The sequence below is a fragment of the Chrysochloris asiatica genome, unplaced genomic scaffold (assembly GCF_000296735.1).
Source record: "Chrysochloris asiatica unplaced genomic scaffold, ChrAsi1.0 scaffold00234, whole genome shotgun sequence".
In the NCBI taxonomy this organism is placed as follows: domain Eukaryota; kingdom Metazoa; phylum Chordata; class Mammalia; order Afrosoricida; family Chrysochloridae; genus Chrysochloris; species Chrysochloris asiatica.
The window spans coordinates 346,389-367,516 of NW_006408752.1; the positions used below are offsets into that span (position 1 = coordinate 346,389).

At 36.8% G+C, this 21,128-nt stretch overlaps 1 protein-coding gene across 1 annotated transcript in view; it reads left to right on the forward strand.

The window, feature by feature from the left end:
• LOC102820845 (AP-3 complex subunit beta-1-like) overlaps window positions 1–21,128 on the forward strand; it is a 370,338-nt gene that overhangs the window by 223,793 nt on the left and 125,417 nt on the right. The window contains exons 16-19 of the mRNA XM_006873299.1: window positions 4,925–5,111; window positions 6,076–6,206; window positions 14,012–14,120; window positions 18,959–19,106. Of these exons, the coding sequence (XP_006873361.1) occupies window positions 4,925–5,111; window positions 6,076–6,206; window positions 14,012–14,120; window positions 18,959–19,106 (575 nt within the window). The remainder of the gene's footprint in view (window positions 1–4,924; window positions 5,112–6,075; window positions 6,207–14,011; window positions 14,121–18,958; window positions 19,107–21,128) is intronic.

The window sequence follows — 21,128 nt, forward strand, 5'->3', positions numbered from 1 at the left end:
TGACATTAAAATCAGACAGTAGGTGTGTAGACCATCACTTTGTACTTTTAGCTTCTGCCATCATTTTGTTTAGTGGCATTTAAGACATCAGAACAGTGAACAGATTTCAATACATAAAACATTTCAATCTGAAAGACTGTCTTTCACTTTTCAATGCCTCCTAGATATAACATAACTAACTCTTCCCTTTCAGAGCAGCATGCAGGGTGAGTGCTGATAAAATGAGATATTCTTTGGGCAAGGCAGGTAGTCCTCTTTTCCAGTGGCGGTGAGGTCAATATTAAATAGTGCTTCATTTGATGTATCGTCAAATTGTGCAGAGCCTGTAAGATTCATGAAATCTGAGGCTGCCCGTGGAAGGAGCCAGAGGAAAATAGAGGAACTTCCTCTTTAGTTGTAGGTGAAAGATGGGTAGCAGAGACGGAGAAGTCCTACCACAGATCATTATTGACACTGGTCAGACACTCTTGCTATGTAAGTTTTGTCATTTATGGTAGCGTGTAAATCTAAATCGATTTACTTTATTATTTGGAAGTTATTTTGTATTTAGTTATAAATTCAGCAGCAATAAATTAAGCAGCAAAATAAAGTGTATGTTTAATGAAGAATTACGTGCCAAATTTATGTTTTCATTTTTGCCATTCGCAAAATTCTCTTCAACTTTTACCATCCAGCCTAAGAAGCAGAATGATGTTGTTGTTGCTGTTAAGTGCCATTGAGTCATTTCAAATTCATAACAACCCAGTTTAGGGTTTTTTAGGTGCAGCTGGTGGGTTTGAGCCGCCAACTTTATGGTTAGCAGTCCAGTGCTTATCCTACAGCCCCACACTATTGACTGCAAATAGCCAGAAAAAACACCAAATCCCCTGGAACGATTAGAAACAATTTAAAAGTTAGGGATTATTTTAAGAAGATTGTGCTCTGAGATGATTCCATCAGAGGTACAAAAGGTATTTACATAACCCTCTGTGAAACATGACCTTGTTTAGATCAATTAATTGCTCTCTTTAGTCAATTTTGTTAATTTTTTATTTCAAGTTTCCTTTTGAGCACATGAAAAATGAAGAAATAGCTGATAATAGTGTTGTCTCCATTAGCAGGCAAAGGAGTTAAATGGTGCTGGTTTTCACACAGAAAATCAGTTAATTCCAATAATAAACTTTTTCACTCAAAGCTTTTGTGCATCTGCTCTCGCAGTGCTGTAAATGGAATCAAAGGAAAGCTTCTAGGCATTTTATTCTGTCAGAAATGTTGTAAATGCAATCGCAAATTAAAAAGCTCAACATTGAAGATAAAATTATTTGGTTTTGCCAAAAGAACATGCTCATGGTAAAAACCAATGTTCTTATTAAATTCAGAAAACTATGGAGCAGAACTGTTTTGGGAATTGGTTGCGGGGCATGCAAGCAAGCTTTGCTTGTTCTACCAATTGTGACAACTGTTTGGGTCAAAATTTGTATATTTGATATATATGTGTTACTGAACAATGAAGCTGATGGTGAACAAAAATACTTTAGCATGGTAGCACACACTCTCCTTGCTGCATGTTATCATTTGGATTTTAAAAGTGTGCTTTTGTGGAGAAATGTTGCTTTGTAAATTAAGCAGTCCTATATTTGCAGATTTATCATGTCGTGCTCGCTGTCAGATAAACACTGGACTTTAACCACAAGTTTGGCGGTTCAAACCCATCAGGCGCTCCTTGGAAACCCTATATAGGGTCGCTGTGAGTGGAAACCGACTCAGCTGCACTTGACAACATATTGGCTTTGTGAGGATGGTAGTGGAGAACAAGCAAGATTTTTTAAAAAATGGTTATTTTAGAGTTTGATTTCATAATCAGTTGGCTATGTTTTAATTGCTCACCAAATCGAGTGCCAAGTTAAACAGTGCGGGCTCAGGATTAAATTTGGGAGTTCTGTTGTTTGTAGCATTTCAACTAATGTGAAGATTTTTGGTAGAGCTCCACTTTTTAATTAAATAATTTCATATTTTATATTAGAATGAACTAAAATTGAGAATACAGTTGATTTTGTGGTATTCAAATTAGGCGAGGTATTAAAAAGAAGTATTTGTTGTTGATTTTGTTATTTAGTACCATCGAGTCAGTTTGACTCATAGCAACCCTGTATAGGGTTTCCAAGGAGTAGCTGGTAGGTATAAATTGTTGTTAAGTGCCATTGAGTCGGTTCCGATCCATAGCAACCCTGCAAAGGGCTTTCAAGGAACAGCTGGTGAGGTCTGCCAACCTTGCAGTTCAAACCAACTTTGCAGTCCAGCGCATTCATCCACAGCACCACACCAGGACTCCAGCATATAAATAAAGGTGTATAAATAGAGGGTATAAATGAAGTAAAAATAGAGACAATTATCTGGCAAGTTTTGCCTTATAAAATCTTTATTGAGAAAGATTTTTTTGAATTGTGGGAGAGAAGTTAAATATTTGGGATAGAAATTCCTGTGAGAACCAGAACTCAACTGAACTGCCTTGATTTTCTGGGTCTTAAAAGTTTTGACTTTTTACATGATGTAGTCTTAACATGTTTCTATTGTTCAATTTAGTGGGAAATATTTGAGTTTTCCTTCTTGCCATGTTCTAGATTTTATAAGTTTTTTGTGTTTATAAATTCCAGCATAAAAGTAAAATTGAGACTCTTTTGTTTGACACAGTTTTCTTTGAACTTATCAGGTTGCTCAGTAGTGTAAACAGGATGTTTTCTTCATCTATAGAGAAAAGCAAGATGAAAATGTCATGATTATTAATCACCAAATTAAGTTTTGAAAATTATTTTAGGCAGTTTTATTTTTTAACAGTCGTAAACATCATAAGATTATATAAAAGTACATTCTTTAGAGAAATTTTATCAGTGCCTTGGTATTAGAAACAGACACAACTAAGAAACTAATTAGAGTTTATAAAGGTGCTATGAATAATTAATTATCCTACGTATATTTTTAGTGCATTATACATGGGCATTTTTTATCTTTCAGAAAGAATTTTTTTTGATAGTACTTCTAATAGTGCTGTTTTACAAGTCTACCGATATAATTATAAATAAATTTGATAAAAAATAGTTTTTATTATACATAATTTAAAACAACTCTTAATTACTGTAAATACCCTACTCTCAATAGTATCTGTTAATATATTCAAATAGTTTAGTTTCTTAAAAGTTGATTTTGAGGATATGAAATACAAGCCAACCGTTTCCCTCTTTTATGCTAAAAAAATTTCATTGCCATGACAAACTTAATTTCTTTCTCTGATTTAGTCATCTATTCTGAATTGTAGCACTCAAACAGACTTTTGTTGTTGTTATGTGCTGTCGTGTTGGTTCCGGACACATAATGACCCTTGGTAAGGCTTCTGAAGGGTTGCTGGTTCAAATAGACCTTGCGGTCCAGTGCTTATCCTTCAGCGCCACACCAGGAGTTCTCAGACAGACTTTAGCGTTGGCCTAGTAGTAAATTCTCATTCTCCATTTGAGACAACTAATGGTCATTAGTTTGTTTCCCAGTAAGTTAAGATCACAGTTGAGTGTGTCACACTTTTGTGTAACCTGATCTGTAGTTATGTTCTTTGTTTAGTGACTATTTTGCTAATTGTCTTTTAAAAATGAATCCGAAATTTTCTTACCTGTCATTGCATCAACATGGTCTGTCAATTAACAAGTAGCTATTGTTTTTAACCAGATTCAGAACAGCTCTATTAACATTTTCACTTGTATTTTATGTAATTCTACTTTAATAAAACTAGGTTAATGCTTTTTAAATACCTTGCTACTGGAAGAAGGTTGCTTTCTATACAAATCAATTATCTTAGCCAATTATTAATGTGAAAGAGTTTACCACACCATTCCTGTTCTTTGACTTCGTGTTCTAAAGGATCTTTAATGCTTTCTGACTTTAATACATTTTCATTCTCTTCTAATTTCTATAAAATGTTCCATTGTAAATGATTTGCTATGTCTTAGTTTATTTTTCCCATCTATGATAAATCCTACTTAACGTACAGTGTACAAATATATGTTTGTAGCCCTCCATGCTTTTCATTGAAATAACCGTAGTTTAGAATGCAAACCTACTATTTTATTGTGTTAGCTTTTCAATATTGGTTTAATTATTATTAAAATTATCTCAGTATATGTTAATGTAGTACATTCAAAAATTGAATTAGGAAATCTTATTATGGTGTAAAAGCTATTATAATAAGTTGTTCCCTTACATAAATAAATAAATGACCAATATTACTGGAGGGTATAAGCAGCATGGGAGAAAAAATGGGAGAAGTCTTTTATCCTAGTTTTTAGAGGGCATCAGCAGCTTGCTTTTATGAAAAAGTAACAGCTAAATGCACTGCAAATAATTTGCAGTAATCCAGTTCAGTGATTCATGTGTCTGCTTTAATGGGTCATAATTCAGGGTAAAGTAACTGAGTGCAGTCAGGGTGCAGCCACTGCTTACGCCAGGGACAGTATCTCTTCATAAAACACACCTCAGGAGAAGCAGTTTGCCAACCCCCTAATGCTCTCTGATGTTTTGATGTCCTGCATATTTTTCCGATTAAGTTTTGAGTGCCATGTTTTTAGTTGTATTTCCACATTCATTATTCTCACGTAGACCCTTCAGCGGGTTTGCCATATATGATTATTTTTTTAATGATGCCTTTCTTTCCACTTCAGCAGTTTAATAATCTAGCACATGGCTGCTTCTCAGTACTCAGCATTCACCTCCCCAATACAGACGAGGACATGTGCTTTGGCTTAAAAATTCCATTTGCAGCGTTAGGAATGCATATTCCCTACGGAACAACATTTGTTTGACATAACCATTCATTTTTATTACCTCTTTAAATATGTTTATCCAGAGTTATCAATAATCATAAATAACTGTATTCTCATCTTGTTCTGTTTTTTTCCAACAGACAAAATTGCTTACCCAGTACATATTAAATCTCGGCAAGTATGATCAAAACTACGACATCAGAGACCGTACAAGATTTATTAGGCAGCTTATTGTTCCGAATGAGAAGAGTGGAGCTCTAAGTAAATATGCCAAAAAAATATTCCTAGCACAGAAACCTGCACCACTCCTTGAGTCTCCTTTTAAAGGTATTATTGTCAGAATATAACCTCAAAGTAGGTTATCTAAAAAATTACAGCAGTGTGTCCCATTTCTAATGTGAGTTTAAAATTTATCTCTTAGAGAACATAAATGATTAGATATGTAAGTATATAAGAACAGTGGGCTTTCTACCCATTTATTCTCACCAGAGCAAGTTTTATATTCATTTAAGCTTATGTTATTATAGACATTATTTACCTAAACAATTTCAAGCCTTCTGATTTTATTTGTGTTCTTACTAAAGAGTTTCAGTGAACATATGGTAAAAGTTGTATCATTCCTTGAGTCTTTGACTTCATTTCTATTTTAAATAGGTAGCTTAATCTTTTGAAAAGAGAATTCAGTGAAATATTCTGTGTACACAAACATAAACATTTCTAGGAGGCATTATTCTGAAAGTTCTCCTTTTATGTTTATGTTTGGTTTTCAGAAAGGGGAAATGACTTGTTTTTCACAGCATTTTAAAATAAGTAATTAAATATCTGTACCATGTTATCAAGTGGCCATTCCTGTTGAAATCCAATAATTGTCTATCTCGGTTTTCATATGTTGTTTGTTATTTAATTGTTGTAAAGGTATATATTTTAAATCCGTTCAGTTTTGTAGAAATAGTATTAAAATTCTGCATGTGTTTGTGCCAAGACATGTATATGGATTGTTTCACTGTGCTGTCATTCTTAATATTCACAGTAAAGTAATTTTTAGAGAAGCTACATTTCAGAGCAACACCTCTAAACACACTGGCTGATTAGCTTTTTTATTGACCATTATGGGGGAGATTATTGTCATCTATGGACTGAAATCAGTTTTTTGACCTATGAAGAGCTTCCTAGTTTATATTTATTCCTTGACATTTGAAGTAATGTGCCAATTGCTTTGAGCTCTGATTAGGATTGTTCTGTTATATATAGCTCATATTGTTTATTTTACATTTTCTTCTATTTTTAATAGATAGGGATCATTTCCAGCTTGGCACCTTATCTCATATCCTCAACACTAAAGCCACTGGGTACCTGGAATTATCTAATTGGCCAGAGGTGGCGCCCGACCCATCAGTTCGAAATGTAGCAGTAATAGAGTTGGTAAGTTGACCTTTGTGAAATTAATTTTGTTCCAGCTGTGGGAGATTCTAGGATAACTATTGTTTTATATAAAAGCTTTTGGGGGGTTTGGAAATGGAAAATTGTCCTGGTATGTCTAAATGTAATGTGTGAGATATAGCTCACCTCTATGAGAACTAAATATTGTAGTGTTCCTGCGTCGTTGTACATGTACTGTTCCTTTTCTTCAAGGAAATAGAGAATTGAATTCTCTGCATCAGTGCCACCCACATTTGTGGGATTGCATTTGTAGCTGTGTAGATTCAATTTCCGAGGTATTTAGTTTCATTGGATTGAGCTTTTCTACTTTTCTTTAGAGATTTGTAAGCTTCCTGTCAATATTTTTCTAAATAATTTTTTGCTGTGCTCTTCCAGAAAAACAATAGGAAGTGTTTTTCTCGTTTTTCTGGCGAACCTGTTTTAAGTGACGCCTGACATAATTAGGAAGCATTGCATATTAAAAATGGCCTTAGACAAGGTCACAATTAAAATGAGTAAGATGTTACCTTTACATTTAAAAATGCTTTTGAATATAAATACCCTTTTTTCACATGTTTTAAAAAAATGCTGGTCATTAAGATAAAAGAATTAGCGTTTTGCCGTAATATTATCCCTTCTGACATAAACAAAATGACGAGAAAGACCTTCTCTTGGTCTTTATAGATTGATTATGTGGAATACGTCTAGTGTTCTTTAAGTTGAAGTAACAGAAAAAGGACATTTAGATGTCATACATTCCAGATACTTTCCTTGTAGGAAACATATTTTAAACTAGGACTCAGATAACCACAGTTTCTTTTACTAGTTCTAATAAGAAAGTCAGTTAACCCTTGCTTCTTAACTTTTCCATATGCAATGCAAGAAAACCTTGATTAAGTAGAAGAATTTCTCTCTGATAGTGTACTATGATGGCCTTTTATAAACACGTTGCTTAAACCTCATAATGATCATAAGTGATAGTTATTCTCATTTTGAAACTGAGGTTCAGGGAAGTGTAGTAAATCGCATGTAAGCAATAGGCAGGATTCAAACTGAGTCTGTGTCCAGTGTTTATGGTCCTCTCTACTGAATCTTATTATATACCATGAAGGGAGAAAGCTGCAGCTTCTTTGCAAATTTGTGTTTTCCTTAATACAGCACCATCATTTTCATGTTATGACAAATGATCTAAAATGGCCAAAAAATATGCAGAAAGCTCTGTGCGACTAGAAGGGAAAATTCTATTTAAATATAATATACTTTTTGGAGAACTGTATCGTAAAATTAGGGATTCTTGTAACATTCATATTTATGATATTAGTAATAGTGACTAGTATTGGACATATTTTGGTCATTTCATGAATTTTCAGGCAGTTATTTAAACTAATTATCTGATGGTTCTTGCTTACAATTAAACTTGTTCCTTTTCTTTCAAAAGTCCTTTTCAAAAAGATTGATGCAACTTTTAGTCGGGGTACTAGAATAGACAGAGCCATGTGCTTTGTTATGATTCGCTCCACAAATACACTTTCCTCTCATTTCCTATTATGGCTTTTTGCCGCTTTTATGATTCTGTCCTTTTTCATTATTGGGTACATAGTGTTTTGATCCAAGTAGAGCCATCCTTTTATTCTCCTCCCCCCTAACTTCCACCCATCCCTCCTGCCCACCGAAAAAAAAAAAAAAAAAGGTTTATCTTCCTAGAAATTGATAGCAATGCTATGAGATTTAATTTGGTCTCAGCAGTACCCTTATATTGGCTGATAGATTGGTTGGTTGGCTGGCTTCTTCCATTTTCATGTGCTCTTCTAAGCATTAACTACCTTTAGGGACAGTACTTAAATAACCTATTTTCTTATGTTCATTTCACCTGTCCAGTTTAACAGAATCAAATTGATTTCTTTTTCATTTTGCTGACTACTTTCCTGAAATTCATAATTGGTAACCTATTATGGAGAATAATTAGAAATGATGGAAACCAGTTCAAGAGAACTGTCACTACCCATTGATACCATGCATGCAGAAAACAGCTTCAGTCTATTAGTCTCTGAAACATACTGGTTTAAAATTGCTACCAAAGACACAATTACATATAAAAAATAATGGACGTAGTTTGATTTTAAAATACAACTGCAACAGTACAGAAGGGAGTGTTAATATTGTCTCTGTTTTTGCCTCTTACTCTGTCTCATTCCCCTTTCCAAAATCATATCAGTGTGTTTCGTGCACATAACACACACTGTTATTTTTGTTTTACTATGAAATGACCTTACCAGGTAAAAAGTTTCGTTACTATGAAATATAACTTAGTAAGAAAAATGACCTAGCCTTGGATAATTTGATCTTTTAATCAGAACAACAAGGACCCTAGTTAGATTGACACCAGAAGTTTGAATTACACACCATAATTTCTAGGATAGTGTTGTTGTTGTTGAAGTGGCGTCCAGTCGGTTCCAACCCATAGAGACCCTGTAGCTGCTCTCTGAGGAGCAGCTAGTGAGCTTGAACCACCGGCCTTGCAGTTCAGGTGACCCTTCAGTCTGGCACATTAACCCACAGCACCACACAAAATCTAGGATATTAGATACAGTATACATTTATATTATGCTGTCATAAGTTTTGAAGATACCTTAGGGTTCTTTTGATTAAATTTGGAAACAGACACCTTCGTCCCCCTTCTTCCCACCATTTTTGAAAGACTGCCCCTTGTAATAAAAGGGTGTTTTGCTATGTATACACATCTACTATCAATAGTGACCCCATATAGGGTTTCCAAGGCTGTAAATCTTTTCGGAAGCAGAAAGCCTCATCTTTCACCTGCGGAACCACTGGTAGTATCAAACTACTGACCTTGTGGTTCACAGCCCAACCCGTAACCACTATGCTACCAGTGAATAAGGAAGACCATAGAAGAATTGATGCTTTTGAGTTATGATGTTGGAGGAGAATACTGAAAGTGTTGGGCTGCCAAAAGAACCAACAGATCTGTGTTGGAAGAAGTGCAGCCAGAGTGCTCCTTGGAGGCCAGGTTATCTTTGCTCTTGAATACTTTAAAGTATTGGAGGCCAGGATGGCCAAACTTCATCTCTCTTACTTAGGACATATTGTCAGAAGAGACCAGTTGCTAAAGAAGAATATCATGTTTGGTAGGGTGGAGGGTCAGAGAAAAAGAGGAAGACCCCCAGTGAGATGGATTGGCAAAGTGGCAGCATCAATGGACTCAAGCGTGGCAACAGTAGTGAGGTTGGCCCAGGATCGGGCAGTGTTTTGTTCTGCAGTGCATAAGATTGCTATGAGTCGGTACCAACTCAATGGTACCTAACAACAACAACAACAACAACTATCAATATTTTGAATGGTTTAAAATTAGGAAAGCTGCTGTGCACCAGAATTGTGTCTTTCACCATATTTATTCAATCTGCATGCTGAGTGAATAATCCATGAAGCTGGATTATATTAAGAAGAATATAGCATCAGGATTTGAAGAAGTCTCATTAATAATCTATGGTATGCAGATAATGCAAACTTGCTTGCTGGAAGAGAAGGGTGCATAAAATACTTAACTGGTGAAGATCGAAAACTACATACAGCCTTTGGTATGAGTTGCTCCTCAATGTAAAGATAACAAAAATCTTCACTACTGTACCAGGAAATAACATCATGATAGTTGTCATAGACTTCATTTTGCTTGGATCTACAGTCAGCACTTGGAAGCAGCAGCCAAGAAATCAAACAACATATTGCATTAGACAAATCTGCACAAGACCTCTTTAAAGTATTCAAGAGCAAAGACAACCAGTTTGAGGACTAAGGTGAACCTGACCCTAGTCATGATATTTTCCGTAGCCTCAGATGACTGTAGAGGAATCCATGCATTTAAATTAATGGTGTTAGAGAAGAATATTAAAAATATCATGGACTACCAGAAGAAAACAAACAAATTTGTGTTAGAAAAATGTGGCAAGACTTTGTCTCTCATACTTCAGACGTATTAGGAGGAGGGGCCAGTTCTTGGAAAAGGAAATAATGTTTGATGAAGAGGAGGGTTAGCAAAAAAAAAGAGAAAGGCCATTAATGAGATGTGTTGGCACAGTGGCAACAGGAATGAACTCAAGCAAAATAATTGTGAAGTTGGCCCAGAACTGGGCAGTGGTTTGTTCTCTTGTACACAGGGTCTCTGAGTTGGAACCGTTTTAACTGTACCTAACAACAGCGTTCTTCTCTTTTCCTTGTATTAGAATGACATGACTATCATTGTCATAAAGGTCCATACAAAAAAGTTTGAAAGATTTTTGTTGATTAGTCTTTTGCTCTTTAAAACCTGAAACTCAGTATGACTCTTGAGTTCCTACACATGCTAAGTATATATGTCTCTTTGAGGGTATTAATTTGTTAAGTGCCATTGAGTTGGTTCTGACTCATAGTGACCCTGTTTGAGGTTTCTGAGGAACGACTGGTGAGTTTGAACTGCCAACCTTGTGGTCAAAACAGCCTTGCAGTCTAGCACATTAACCTGGAGCACCACACCAGCTGCTGGTGGTGGTGGTTTTGCTTCGTGGAGTCGTCGATTCCCACTCATAGCGACCCTGTATAGGGTTTCCAAGGCTATAAATCTTTATAGGAGCAGAAAGCCTCATCTTTATCCTGCATAACAGCTGGTAGTTTCAAACTGCTGGCCTTGAGGTTAGCAACCCAACTTGTAATCACTTCGCTACTAGAGCTCCTTCTTTGAGGGTTGAAGCCCAGTTTTCCTTATTTGTTGAGTTTACTTTTACCTAAGAAGTCTTAAACTATGTGATTTTTTTTTCCCCTGTAAACTGAGCCTATTAGCTTGTTAGTAGGCTTCAGAAAAAAAATTGTTTGTTTAGATATAAGAAAAAATGTGAACTTTATTATTTACCCAACATAGGAGAACTCTATTTACCTGATGCTGTAGGATAACCACTGGGTTGCTAACCCAAGGACAGTAGTTAAAACCCACCAGCCACTTTCAGGGTCGCTATGAATAGGGACAAACTCGACTGCACTTAACAAGAATAACAGCAATATTGAGAAGACAGGAAAAGTTTAGATACATTTAAAAACAAGAGCAGTGTTGCTTATCCTTTTAAAATATTCAAATAATTTATAGTCATTTTTCTATTTTTGTTGAGATAGGAATTTTCTAGGTTACGGAAGCTTATCTCTTTAAGCAACATGCTGTAAGCCCTTCAGCCCTCTAGATCAGTGATTCCCAAGTGTAGCTGCATACTAGGGTCATATGGAGATCTTTAACCAAAACAAGAGTCCTGCTGTGGTGCTCTAGGATAAGCCCTGGACTGGTCACCGTAATTCACACCCCCAGCTGCACTCAGAAACCACAGAGCGGCCTGATATGAGTTGGAACCAACTTGGTAGTACGTAACAACAACAACAACAACAACAACAACAGTCTTCTTGTCAGACTTGCCCCAGAGTATAATTCGGGGAACCCTAGGTATTATTTTTCTTTATTATTAATTTCTTCATTATTAGTATTTTAGTGCACAGTATTAGTATTTTAATGTGCATTGTTAGCATACTGATGTGGCACTATAGGATAAACACTCCAACCACAAGGTTTATTTGAACAGCAAGCTTGGCAGTTCAAACTCACTAGTGGCTCCTCAGAAACCTGATACAGGGTCAAAATGAGTGGGAACAGACTCCATGACACTGAACAACAACATTCATATTTTAATGCACATAATTAATGCTATAAATTCCTCTAAAACAAAATACTCTAGCTAAAAGTTCATCAGATAAATGAGCCAAAAGAATAGAGGTTCACACCTACCCAACCAAAGGCACCTTGGGATAAAGTCTGGTGATTTGCCTCTAAAAGATCACACAGTTTAGTAAAGCCTGTAGAGCACTTGATCTTTTCTCTATGCCGTCACTGTGAGTCAGAATCGACTCAATGGAAACTAGCAATCGTTTCTGACCTTTTAGGAAATACACATTGCTCTGCTTTTCAAAAATAGTATAAGATGTGTGAAATAATTTTTTTTTCTTGATGAATTGAGGTCATAATTATGAGAATTTGTTTAATTTTGCTTTGTTGTTGTTAAGTGCCATCGCGTTGGTTCTGACTCATAGTGATCCTGAATAGAGTTTCCAAGAGTACACTTTATTTTGCTTTCCGGAGCCACTCATACAAAAACTGCTTCATGTGCCAGATACACTTGGGATATATCAGTGCACAAAATATTCAGAACTCCCCATTCTTCAGAAGTTTACATTTATATAGAGATAGACCAACAATAAAAGTAAAAATAGATAATATGGTATGTTACAAAGTAATAAGTGCTATGAGAGAAGAAAATTTTTAAATAGAGCAAAATGAGATTAGAAGTACCAGGCTTCTGAAGTGGGAGTTTAGGGTTTAAATGAGAGTGTTTCTCCCTGAGGTGAGATTTGTGCAAAAACTTGAAGGGAGTGAGCCATGCAGTTCTCTTGTTGTTGTAGAGTTTCTGAGGAGCGGCTGGTGAGTTTGAACCACCAACCTTGCAGTTCAAACTGACCTTGCTGTCCAGTTCATTAACCCGCAGCACCACATCTAGGAATAGGGAATTCAGAGAGGGGGTGGAGGGAGCTCCCAAAGGTGGGAGCATGTCTGTGGTGTTAGAGGAACTTTGAGGAGTAGCTGGAGCGCAGTTGGCAGGAGAGAGCAGCAGAGATGCTCAGAAAGTTCCTGGTCATGCAGGGTCCTGAAGATTGCTGTAATGACTTGGACTTCTCCTCTAAGTGAATTGGACAGGGTTTCAAACAAAAGAGGAGCTTCATCTGACTTAGATTTTAATAGATTCATTCTAGCTGCTCTGTTGAGAAGACTTAGGGATATAACCAAAGCAACCACTTAAACTACTACAGTAATCCAGGAAGGAGAGATGACGGTTCATACCACCGTTATAAAGAACCAAGGTGGCTAAATGATTTCTTTATGAATTAGATGGGTAGGATATGAGAGGAAGAGAGAAGTCAAGGATGAATCCAGAGTTTTGCTAGTTGAGATGTTTAGGGCTATTTACTGCTGTCTTCCTGGAGCCATTGAGTCGATTCCAACTCATAGGAAACTTGAACGCCCCCCTAAGGTTTCCAAGGTTTTCATGTTTCTGGAAGCAGGCTGCCACAACTTTCCCCATGGAGCGGCTGGTGGGTTAGAACTGACGGCCTTGTGGTTATCAGCCAAGCATGTAGCCATTTAGCCATCAGAATTCCTTATTAATCACATCCATTGGTTTTTGTTGTTGTTTTTCCCTCTGTCATTGTCAGGCTTTCAACTTTTATTTCTTATTGCTGCTGTTGTATCTATCTGTAACTGCCCTTCTCTTTTGTAGGCTTATTATTTTAGTTTAAAATTTCTGATGGCCAACAAACACACAGCTGACTTTTAGAAATTTGATGCAAGTAAGGTGGTTGTTGTAGCGTAATACGCTCTGAGCAATTGTGTATACATCTATCTAGGGATAAAGTGAATCAGTGTTTGTGCCAGGAACTTTACTTAAAAGGTTCATCGTCTTATTATTTGATATTGTTGTGTACAAGGAGTTTCAGATAATTCATGGAAAATCAGAAGTTAAAGGTCATGGAATTATATCCATAAAAAGTCCATGAACTTTTTATGGATATAATCCAACATTTGCCAATTTAACATTCTTCACGTGTACAATTCATCAACATCTGTTACATTAATCATGTTCGTAATTCTCTTCCATATGATCACTCACAGTTTGAATCCTTATGTGAGAAGATGTATTTATATTTCCACTCTTTTCAAAAATACATAGGCCAAAGAATGGGCGCCAGCAGGGAAAGCAAAGAAAGAGAATCCTGATAAACAATTTTATTCCGAGTCTGAGGAGGAGGACGACTCTTCTGACAGCAGCAGTGACAGTGGTGGGTTTTATAATCTATTTAAACACGTTATTTATCATACTGTAGTGTGTATGCATGTTGTTGTTGTGGCCCTTTGTAGCAGGGGTGGGGAACCTTTTTCCTGTCAAAATCTAACGACATTCAAGGGATATACAAAATTATCAACTTAAAAATTAGTCTGCTTTATTTGGTCAGATATTTAATTAACTCATCCTTATCAGTGGTGCTTAACCATAACAATAACAAAATATGATGGCTGGAACTGTGGTTTACGCAGCAGGGCCAGACCAAACAGTTAATTAAATCACAAACCCTGTCAACGGCACTAGCAGCAACAAAATGTGATGGCTGAAACTGCAGTTGCCTTGTGAGGGCCAGACCAAATGATTTCACAGGCGTTATGCAACCCATGGGCCAGATGTTCCCCACCCATGCTTATATAGGGTTTCTGAGGAGCCGTTGGTGAGTTTGAACTGCTCACCTTGTGGCTAATTGTTGTTGTTGTTAAGTGCCATCGAATCGGTTCCGACTCATAGTGATCCTGTATAGGGTTTCCAAAGAACGGCTGATGAGCTTGAACAGCCAACTTTGCTGTTCAAACCAATCTTGTAGTCCAATGCATTAACCCACAGTGCTTCTCCTGCTGATAAGTACTTATTGTATTGAAACCGCACTGTTGTTATTGTTAAGTACTATCAAGTCGGTTCCAACTCATAGTGACCCTGTATAGGGTTTCCAAGGAGTGACTGGTGAGTTTGAATCTGATTTTATATTAGCAGTCAAGTGTTTATCCTACAGCGCCACCCTGGGACTCCTCATGGTATTTGCTCAATAAGTAGTTTTCAGTGAAGTTTATATTATTATATAATTTCACTTACATATCATTAAAATTTTTTTCCAAATCATTTCTAATCCCTTTTCATTTGACATTGCCTCTGGTACACATAGCTAACATATGGTAGACCTACAACAGTAACCCAGGTTTTTCTGAGTTCTACTCCACACTGCTAGTTCCGACTCAGTGACCCTGTTTAAAACAGTATGAAACACTGCTTGGTCCTGTGCCATCCTCACATTTGTTGCTTTGTTTGAACTTATTGTTACAACCACTGTATCATTCCATCTCATTAGGAGTCTTCCTCTTTCCCAGTGAGCCTCTACTTTACCAAGCATGCTATCCTCCTCCAGGGACTGGTCCCTCCTGTTCCCATATTGAAACACATGTGGATGAAGTCTCGCTAGCCTGCCTTCTAAGGAGCTTTCTGGCTGTACTTTTTCAAGTGCATCCATTCTTCTACAGTTGTCTTTATTCATTGTCCAGTTTTTGTATGCATTTAAGGCAGTTTCAAATACCGCGATTTGGGTCAGATTCACTGTAGTCCTCAAAGTGACATATTTGCTTTTTTATACTTTCAAAAATTCTTTTGCAGTAGATTTGTCAGCTGCAATGCATTTTATTTCTTAACTGTTGCTTCCTTGACTACTTCAGTATTTTCTCCGCTTTTCATGACGTTGCTTATTTTTTTCTTTATGCTGAGGTGTAATCCTTAGCGTGACACTGTGGGTTAATGCACCAGACTGCATAGCCATTTGAACTGCAAGGTTGGCGGTTCAAGCTCACCAGCATCTCCTTGGAAACCCTATACAGGGTCGCTGTGGGTTGGAACCGACTCGACGGCACTTAACAACAACAAAACAATCCTTAGTGAAGTCTGCAGTCTCTGATCTTCATCAGTATTTCAAGTCCTCTGCTTTCAGCAAGCACTTGTACATTGTTGTTGTTGTTAAGTGCCATTAAATCGGTGCCGACTCATAGCGACCTTATGCACAGCAGAACGAAACACTGCCTCATCCTGGGCCATCCTCACAATTGTTGCCACTGTTGAGCCCATTGATGCTGCCACTTTGCCAATCCATCTCGCTGGAGGGATCTTCCTCTTTTTCTCTGACCCTCCACTTTACCAATCATGATATCCTTCTCCAGTGACTGGTCCCTCCTGACAATATGTCCAAAGTATGAGAGATGAAGTTTGGTCATCCTGGCCTCCAAGGAGCACTCTGACTGCACTTCTTCCAACACAGATCTGTTGGTTCTATGGGCAGCCCATGGCACTTTCAATATTCTCCTTAAACACCATAACTCAAAAGCATTAATTCTTCTATGTTCTTCCTTATTTACTGTCCAACTTTCACATGCATATGAGGTTATTGAAAATACCATGGCTCGGGTCAGGCACACTTTAGTCCTTAAAGCTAACAACTTTGCTTTTCAACACTTTAAAAAAGTCTTGTGCAGCAGATTTGCCTAATGCAATATGTCATTTGATTTCTTGACTGCTGCTTCTGTGAGTGTTGATAGTTGATCCAAGAAGAGTGAAGTCCTTGACAACTTCAATCTTTTCTCTGTTGATAAGAATGTTGTTTATTGGCCCAGTGGTGAGGATTTTTGTTTTCTTTACATGAAGATGCAATCCATACCGAAGGCCGTGCTCTTTGATCTTCATCAGTAAATTAGCTTATTATAAAACATAAGTTTGTACATGATATACCTTTAAACAAAAATAACCAAAAAAGTCACCTACTACCATTGAATTGATTCCAAGTCATAGCAATAACTGCCACATAGTTTTTGCAAGGCTGTAAATCTTTGTAGAAGCAGAATATTACATCTTTCTCCCACAGAGCAACTGGTGAGTTTGAACTGCTGACCTTTTGGTTAGCAGCCAAGCACTTTAACCACTGTGCCATAAGCCTCTAGTAGGGACTTTTAAAGTAATTTTCTTTTGTAAAAAGAAAATACAAAGTTTATTTTAAACTTTGAGTACCTGTTTTTTCTTTTACTTTATGTTCGTATATTTCTGTGTTAACCAGTACAAAGATAAAGCTCAAATTAGTAAATATCTTGTGCATTATAAATAAATAAAGAGTTAAATGATTAGAGGCAACCACATCCAGTGAGAATTCTAAATAGGAAGGACTTTGTCAGGAGGCATCAGTCCCTGGAGAAGGATATAATGTTTGTTAAAATGGAAGTTCAAAGAAAAAGAGGAAGACCCCCAACAAGATGGATTGGCACAATGGCAGCAGCGATGAGCTCACATGGAGCAATGATTGTGAGGTTGGCACAGGACTGAGCAGTGTTTTGTTCTGTTACGCATAATGTCGCTATGATTCAGTACCAACTCGATCACACCTAACAACAACAGTATTCCAGTAAATGAAGGGGTTTGTTGTTGTTGTTAAGTGCTGTTGAGTCGATTCTGACCCATAGCGACCCAGTATAGAGTTTCTATGGAGCAGCTAGTGAGCTTGAACCACCGGCCTTGCAGTTCAAACGATGTTACAGCCTGACACATTAGCCTACAATGCCATACCAGGAGTTAAGATATTTCTTAAGTCCCTCCAATATTAAAACTTGTGTGGTTTATTTGCATAATAAAAATTATATTGGGATACCTTTCTCACTCTTACTAACAATTTAACCTCGTTGACACATCTGACCCAAGAACAAATAACTGCCAACTTCCTTCTAAAGCATGTATTCCTTGGAGTACTAAGCCCCACACTATACCTTAGTCGCCAATTATCTCACTTTAAGGTATTTTATTCTTTTTCCTCCTGTTTCTTCAAGCAACATCTTTGTTTTCAATATCTGATAAACGAATTACTTATTAAGTAATAAACTGGAGCTCTGGTAGCGTAGTGGTTACGAATCAGGCTGCAAACCTTAAGGTCAGCGGTTCGAAACTACCAGCCGCTCCGCGGGAGAAAGATGAGGCTTTCTACTCCCGTAAAGATTTACACCCTCGGAAACCCTGTACAGGGTCGCTATGGGTCGGAACCGACTCGATGGCACTTAACAACAACAACAACAATAAACTGGAAAATAGAGAAAATGCCTTAATTCCAAAAGGTTAACTCTAAAAAACCTGGAGATTCTGCATGATATTGACCATGGATTGATACAGAACAGTAAGCAAGGTCTTTCTGTAGTTAACTGTGTATTCCTTCGTTTTTTGCCACGTAAATATTTGTCTCCATCTCATTTATTCCTAAGTGTATGCTTGTTCATAAACTAGCACTTTTCAATACATATTTGATGAACTATTATTCTATTAACATTAAGGCTTTTCATGATCTTTTTTGAATGCATATAGTAGTGAGTCATGTGGCAAGTGTTTGACCATAGCTACAGAAGGGAGGGGAAGAAAAAAAAGCTTATTAGAAATTATAAAATGTTGTTTGCCAGTAATCAAATATTTTTAAGAATGAACAAATTTCCTCAAGGGTTTTGCTAACGTAAACATTAAACAATGGTACCTGAAGTGAACTGGACCCAGAGTCATGTTGAACACCCATGTAATATCATAAGAGTAACAGTGATAATTCCATTTCTTTGCATTATGTATTTTGTTGGTAAGTGCCATCGAGTTGGTTCTGACTCATAGGGTTTCTGGGGAGCGGAACTGGATACTTAAGGGTTTGAAGTGGCAATCTTTCCAATTTGGTTTTTTCCTTGACTCATTATTTTCTCTCTCAATATCAGAAGACCTTTCTCTGTTGTTTATTAGTGTCCTCAAGCTTACCCTGTTGAAGGATCCCATAGACCTGAATAAGTGAGGTGAGGGAATATAAAGTATTGAACAAGTGGTGTCCACTAAACTAAAATTCAGCATCTGGCTTCATTTGTGATGAACATTGACAGTTATGTGTGTCCTTAAGTATAATTATTGTTAAGTCGGTTCTGACCCATAGTGACCCTGTATAGGGTTTCCGAGGAGCAGCTGGTAACTTTGAAATACCGACCTTATGGTTCAACCATAGCTATAAATCACAGAGCATCTTGTTCTATTTCTCAGAAAGTGACTCTAGTAGCGGAAGTGAAGAAGACGATGAGGAAGGGGCCAGTAGTAATGACAGCAGTGAAGAATCTTCCAGTGAGAGTGGAAGTGAAACTGAAGAAGAAAACAAAAGAACAGCCAAGAAGAACTCTAAAAATAGAAAACGGTAACTTGCTTGTCAGAATTTATTTAAAACAAAAAAAAACCCAAAACACTATTCTGTGGTATGTGCCTCCAAGCTAGCCTTTCTCTTTAATTCAGAGAGTGAGTAGTTATGGCTTTTTTTTTCCCTTTCCCAAACAGATGTTAGATCTTTTAAAATTAAAATGCTACTAGTTAACATGATCCTGCTATGTGCCCATGCTTAGTTTTCCTTATGAACTTGAGCAAACCTTACAGTTTGAAAATTGGTATAACCTTGGAAGGCTGAGTTAAGTGATCAAGCAGTAGGTATGAAACACTTAATTACCTTTTGTAGCAATTGTGCTGAGGGCGAAAATTAAATCCTTCAACACTTTGCCATTATGTAACAAAGACAATTGATTTTTCTAAATAATGTTATATTAAAAAGATTATGATCCAAATATTAAGAGTCAAGGGCTGTGAAGGAAGACGGTCATAAGATATTCAAGTGCTAGCACTTTTCAAGATCTCCCATTATCAAACGGCATTATGGTGTATTAAAGCGTCATTAGAATTTTGAGTAATTGGGGCTAATCCCTTGGATTGTGTGGATCTGTTTCCCCAGTGCTGCCAGCCAGTGGCCTTTGCAGACTCGATGGCCCTTTCCTCTGGATCCTGCCGTCTGCTCATTTGATGAGCTTGCAGCTCTGGCTCTGTCGTGGCTGACAGCACTGATTGGGGTGCAGTACGCTCTCTGCTCCTTTTATTACAGACAGTAATTAAAGCAGCTCGCCCTGCCACTTCCATAACAAACACAGCATAATGCCCTAATTATGACTTTATTAATTTAAGTCAGGATTTAATGATTTTAAAAGTGATTTATATTGTTTTTCCTGTTCAGAACAAATGAAATCTGTAGGTTAAATTAATACAGGCTTTTCATCATTGCAAAGTTAAAAAGCTAGTTACCAGTAAATTCTTTTCATTAGATTAACATCTGAAACTCTAAGCAGTAAGGTAAACAATAATTACCCATCAAAATTGAGTGATGCATAATAAAAGAACACTTTTGCCTTTAAAATCTTATCTTAAAAGCTAGAAGTTACATGTATTCAGAATCATTCACTTGTTGCAGCAAAGGAGTTACTTGGCCCTTTCTTTGAGTAGAATTATCTATTTTTGCTTTAATATCAGTATATCTGTAATAAGGTAAAAGTATGTTTGTTTCTAGGAAGGGAAACTTTTGTTCTGTACACTAAATACCCTTTCAAATAGCAAAAGCCCATATGCTAGACATTTGCAACCATGTAGGACTTAATATTGTTTTTCTCTTCAGAAATGAACTCTTGTTTTCACCCATGCTTGATTTTCAAATAATTGCTTGTTATACCAAGGAGAAGTACAGATACATTTTAGACCTTATATTTTCAAGTGTATGTTTTAACCGGTGAATTGTGGATAACAAATTGCAATTCTCTGATAGAGAACAACAACAACATATTTTTTAGTCCTCAGATATAATCACATGTGCTCTTAGATGTTGCCATGGTGCTATCTTTAATAAACAGCAATCATATTTCCTCCACAAAAATCAATTCTAGGAAATATCGATTCTTTTCTTGACTCACCACTCTCCCTCACCCTTGTTTTTCTGTCTCATAGAATATTTTTAACTTGGCCATCATGATATGATAATTTTTTTAGCTTAAGGGAGCATTCAGTATCTTTAAAACCACTCTTTAATAATCGTAACTACTTATGACTCAATCATAACTATTTATGACTTAGGGGTTTTATACGCCAGTGGAGACAGAGTGGCATAGTGGAAAAATAGGGATTTGGGAATAAGACAGACTTGAGCCCCAATTCCAGTTTTGCCCCTGCTGGCAAGGTGTCCGTGAACAAGTTCCTATACCTTTCTGAGTAATAGTTTCATTATTGTAAATGGGATAATAATGCACCATCAAGCATATGTTGGGATATCCAAATTCGATCATTGTTATGAAATGCCTGGCATTGTTTGGCACAAGGTGGCGACTTAAAAAAAAAAAAGACTAATTGTTTA